The sequence below is a fragment of the Aptenodytes forsteri genome, unplaced genomic scaffold, assembly GCF_000699145.1.
Source record: "Aptenodytes forsteri isolate BGI_AS27 unplaced genomic scaffold, ASM69914v1 Scaffold206, whole genome shotgun sequence".
Lineage (NCBI taxonomy): Eukaryota > Metazoa > Chordata > Aves > Sphenisciformes > Spheniscidae > Aptenodytes > Aptenodytes forsteri.
Window position 1 is genome coordinate 1,762,292 of NW_008794544.1, and position 5,620 is coordinate 1,767,911.

The 5,620-nt window shown below is 41.9% G+C and overlaps 1 protein-coding gene across 1 annotated transcript in view; it reads left to right on the forward strand.

Moving 5' to 3' along the window:
• The first annotated feature begins 795 nt into the window (after positions 1 to 795).
• LOC103893328 (interleukin-7) overlaps positions 796 to 5,620 on the forward strand; it is a 105,907-nt gene continuing 101,082 nt past the window's right edge. The window contains exon 1 of the mRNA XM_009272395.1: positions 796 to 933. Coding sequence (XP_009270670.1) covers positions 796 to 933 — 138 coding nt within the window. The remainder of the gene's footprint in view (positions 934 to 5,620) is intronic.

Consider the following 5,620-nt stretch of genomic DNA (forward strand, 5'->3'; position numbering starts at 1 on the left):
TCCTGTTGAATTAATGGCATCTGAGTCTCTGCATGCAAAACAATCTAATTTTAAAGAAATCCAATTAATTATTCAAGATAGTGTGCTATTATTATGTTAATACTTTAGTTTACATGTTTTTATAAGTTTGTGCTGTCATCATTTCTCATATTCATGGCTTAAGATGAAATTTTTTGATGAATTGTGTGTAATATGGCTAATAGTCACTGTGTGGATAAGGAAAGAAAACTAATGAAAAAGTAGACGAAATGACTGTGTAGGGCTATGTGGGCAATATTTTGAGATGGCTTAATTTTCATACACTAACATATTATTTATGTAAAATATAAACATTTCTTAATTTACATTAAGGTTTTAAATCAGAGATTTTAATACAGAGAACTAAAATTATCTGTTATGAAAAGACATATACATGCATAAAAATTAATTTACAGAGATTTTGCACTGTACCAACTTTCAGGTGGTGAAATTTTCAAAAACTCTCATCTCTGGTCAAGTTAAATTGTGATTGCAATAAAAGCTGAGTTAAATTCACAAAAATACTACACCACAATTGCATTCAGTAGGTCTTAAATATGCTCTACAATGATACTAGGATATATTTTGTTCTTTCACAGTTTATGAGATTTATATGATCTTCAGGCTGTAGCACACATCACTAACAAAACAATATATACAGAGGTTTGGCCACTGTTTACTCATTGTTTTCACTGATACAATAAGACAGATGGGTATGAACCAAAAGTGCTGGGGAACATTTCAGGGAAGGATGTCTGTTGTCTTCTTGGTGCAGGCATGAGGATGGTCCCTGGCACAGATTTGGCCCAAGCCAGCCAGCAGTTCCCAATGGTCCCAAGCACAGCTCGGGAAATAAAACCAGTCACTCCAAATAGGGAATTTGGCTATGGCCACCCTTTTTTAGATGATTCTACAGTATGTGCATAGGCCTTTCCTTGACAGTTGGCCTTCGAGCCAGGCAATGGCATGATTACATACTAACATAGATGGAGCCATATGGTTCATGATGAAACACAGGGAAAAAATGATCTCTTAAACAGAAATTTCAGACCAAGTTCTGTCAACTCTGATTTTAGTGTAAGCATCTTGATGTTTGGTATTTTACTTAAAACCTTAATTTCTGGAAATACGTGATTTAAATACTAGCTTCCTTTTGAAAAGCATCTCGACAGTTCTTTTTTATTTTTATTTTCACTTTTATTTTAATTTTTATCCTAATTTTAATTATATTGGGGGGAGGGGTTGCAGAGAGCAGCTTCATACTGCAATCTGAATTAATTCTAGCATCACTTTTTTGGAAAAAGCCAGTACCATGCTGGAGCTGAATAAGATCACTTAACACTGGCCATCCACTGCACTGTTAACCCAGGAAAGAGATTTCCTGTCACAGGGATAAATTTGTTCTTTAGCTTCACTCTTTGCCAAATGTCTCCAACCCAAAGCCACTGGAACCCTCCAGAAAAGCTTTTGTTAGACCACAGACACAGAGAAAGGGATTGAAAGGAAAACCAAAGACCTGTCTAGCCTTTGAAAGAACTTCCATCGAATTTAATAACCAGATCCCAATTTGTGATTTCTTCTGGGTTCTTAAAAAGAAATATCCCTTGAATTCAGTTCTTGACCTTAAGGGAACTGTGATTTTACAGCAAAAATTGCTAATGAGTTTTTATGTTCTGACTGACAAACATCAGCATACACTGATGGCCAGTGGGTGTCTACTGACATCCACTACCTGAAAACTATTCCCAGAACTCTCCCATAAAGTATTGTATAGTAAAAGCTCAAAGGTGAAAAGTGAGCTTGCAGTAAGAGCATGATGTTTCTTATGGAGATGTATGAATAAGCTTTAAACGGATATATTTTGAATGTTGATGCTTTATGATATGAGAAGTGTGTGAAAATGAGATTACTGTTTTAATCATATCTTTTATTGGCTTTTCCCAAAATTATACTAGCAATAAAGACGAAAGTTGCAAAGAATCAATTTTAGCCCCGTGTTTTATGCTGACCCTTCCTGACATCTGAGCTTCTGCAACATTGGAAGCTGACATTATTAGTTGTTCAGCTCTATCAAACTGGAAATTTCACCTTATTAACATGCAGTTGCTATGGAAACACCATAGTTCTGTGATTTTTGCTTGCAGGCAGTATAGAAAAAATCTTAGTACCAATATACAAGTCAATGCATGTCATTTTAAAATACCTTCCTGGTGTTTTAAAATGAAAAAATACCAATAGGAAATGTAAGCTGTAGCACTTTATCTTAATGTACTGGAAGAGTGAAAGATGCTTTTCAACAATAATCTTGGGTATATGCCATAGAGAAATAATACCTAGACAGACACTGCTTCCAAAATTGCCCTTTTTTTTATTAAAGCTAACATTTCTAAAGGCCCATTTCCTGTCTCTTTTTTATTCATACTTACTTATTTCATTTGAATATTTTTATTTTAATAGCTTTGTCCTTGGGGTTTGAAGGCCTCTCTTCTTTCTTGAGAACTGTGAAAAACTTACCTTTCAAAGGTGTATCATGCTATCATCCTTTATGACAAGGGAAAGGGGCTTTCACAGTTAATAATGAAACACAAATACTGATAAGGCATGTGCCTAGGATGTACAAGAAGCCCCGAGTAGAGCAGGAAGCAAACTGTGCATGCAACACTGCAGACTAACCTTCATTCACTTCACCATGTTAGCATTATTTGGTTTATTGGCTTTTTTGACAGTTTTATTTTCTTATTCTACCTTCTGTCATTTAGGTCAGGAATATTTACTCAATTTATCATATTCTTTACTTTAGTAACATGCACAAAATGGAAGAAGACAGCCCACAGAATTGGGCAGAGTCATCACCGCTGGTGCGTGAGAACTGGACTAAAGGCTGGACAGCTAAGGTTTTATTCACAGCTCCAGCACAGATTTTCTGGATATGTAGTGACACTAGGGGGTATGTACTGGGTCAGAGCAAAGGTTTGGTGTGGACAGGTGTCTTATCCCCAGTCTGGTCAATAGTAGATACCTAAGAACAAACAAAGGGCAACTTTACTTTTCTGATGTTCTCTCGTAGCCTCCAGCAATGTGAAGTTCAGGATCCTCTGGGATGGATTTTTCCTTCCATAGTTTTGTCTAACGCATGGTTTGGTCAGGGAAGTTTTACACAACCCAAGCAACCCTGCTGTGATGCCCCAGAGTTTGCCTGGGGACTCTATGAAGAACCTCACTGGTTTTGAATTTGCCACCTGATTATAGAATCATAGAATCATAGAATCATTAAGGAAGGAAAAGACCTCCAAGATCATCGAGTCCAACCATCGCCCCAACCCCACCATGCCCACTAAACCATGTCCCTAAGCGCCTCATCTACACGTCTTTTAAATACTTCCAGGGATGGGGACTCAACCACTTCCCTGGGCAGCCTCTTCCAATGTTTAACCACTCTTTCAGTAAAGACATTTTTCCTCACGTCCAATCTAAACCTCCCCTGGCACAACTTGAGGCCATTTCCTCTCGTCCTATCGCTGGTTACTTGGGAGAAGAGACCAACACCCACCTCGCTACAACCTCCTTTCAGGTAGTTGTAGAGAGCGATGAGGTCTCCCCTCAGCCTCCTTTTCTCCAGGCTAAACAGTCCCAGTTCCCTCAGCCGCTCCTCAGAAGACTTCTTCTCCAGACCCCTCACCAGCCTCGTTGCCCTTCTCTGGACACACTCCAGCACCTCAACGTCCTTCTTGTAGTGAGGGGCCCAAAACTGAACACAGTAGTCGAGGTGCAGCCTCACCAGGGCCGAGTACAGGGGCACCATCACTTCCCTACTCCTGCTGGCCACACTAGTTCTGATACAGGCCAGGATGCCATTGGCCTTCTTGGCCGCCTGGGCACACTGCCGCCTCATGTTCAGCCGGCTGTCGACCAGCACCCCCAGGTCCTTTTCCGCCAGGCAGCTTTCCAGCCACTCTTCCCCAAGCCTGTAGCACTGCATGGGGTTGTTGTGGCCGAAGTGCAGGACCCGGCACTTGGCCCTGTTGATTATCTCACTTGACATCCTCTAGTTCCTGAATTATAGGAGTCAGTAAGTAATCGTGAATGAGGTGTGTAATCCACCTTCTCCACATGCTCACGACTTCATAAACTTCATAAACTTTATCGCATCATTCCCAGGCTACGGGTTACAGGCAATTCACTGCGATTCTCCATTCTTCTATATCTCACCTTGAAACAGAAATAATGAGAGCTCTCTCCCTTTTCAGAGAATACTTATCAATGCATACTAAAGAAACCACAGTATTAAAGTTAAAATAATAACTAAGATTATGGCAATGGATTAGTACTAAATATGACTGAGTGAAAAGAGAAGCATCTCAGACCCCAGTGCACCTGTACTGGGTGTGATGGAGCAGGGTGGGCTCTTCTGTATGGGCCATTTATTTTGACAGCTGCTTTGGCCAGGTATAGGCAGGAGAGCTGGGAAGGGAAGGGGGCTGGTCACACCCATTCGATTGCGGTGAAAGCCTTTTAATGCAAGAACAGGACAGGTCAACACTATAGCTTATACCTGAGACCTCAGGTATCCTCTAAAGAAAGCTCCACCTGTGATGCTTTGGATGCCGAGATGGGAAGCCATTTCCTGAAGTGTTCCCCTTTCCTTACCGCTGATTTCTGTGTGGCCACCTCAGACAGCTAATGCAGAGTGCCCGCTCCTCACCCCCAGGAGCAGTCTGCCGGTGGGATGCCGCTGAACTGGGGAGGCTGGGGTGACAGTTATGCACTGTGGGACAGATGGAGGTGCAGGGGCAGGGAGAGAGCCTTCTTCCCACTCTGCTTGCCCGCCCGCGGCCAGCATTCCCATCCCTCTCCACCATGCAGCTGTGCCCTCCCGGCTCAGCAAGTCTGCCTGTAGGACGCAGGGCAGCGAGTGAGCTTGGATGGTAGGGAATTCAGAACAGTGGGCCACACGGGCGTTTCAGCAATCTGCTCTGTATTTAGATATGTACACCAGGACATAACTTTTTAAATTATAATTGTCAGCAGCCCAAGGTAACAAACAAACTAGAAACAGCTATGACGGCACCCAGTGGAAGGGAAGGAAAGCAGCAGAGACAATACTAGATGTGTGGAGGTTTTGTGCAGTAAAACCAGCCTATGGGGCCATCTAAGCAACAGGAGGAATTCAGAAGACGGTACATTCAGGCTGGAGAAAGTGATTGGAAAAGACTGTTTCAGTGACATAGCTAAAAAATTGAAAATTTTAACTCTTTCATGTGATCAGGCAGGAATGTGACTAAACAGGTTTCCACTCTACAGATATTTTTACTCTACCATTTTGCCAGTGTCGTGGTTTAGCCTCAGTCGGCAACTGAGCACCACACAGCCACTCACTCACTCCCCCCCCACCTGGTGGGATGGGGGAGGGAATTGGAAGAGCACAAGTGAGAAAAACTCGTACGTTGAGATAAAAACAGTTTAATAATTGAAATAAAATAATAATAGCAATAATAATAATAAGGTAATAATAATAATAATACACAAAGCAAGTGATGCACAGTGCAATTGTTCACCACCCACCAACCGATGCCCAGCCAGTCCCCGAGCAGCGGCCCCCCTG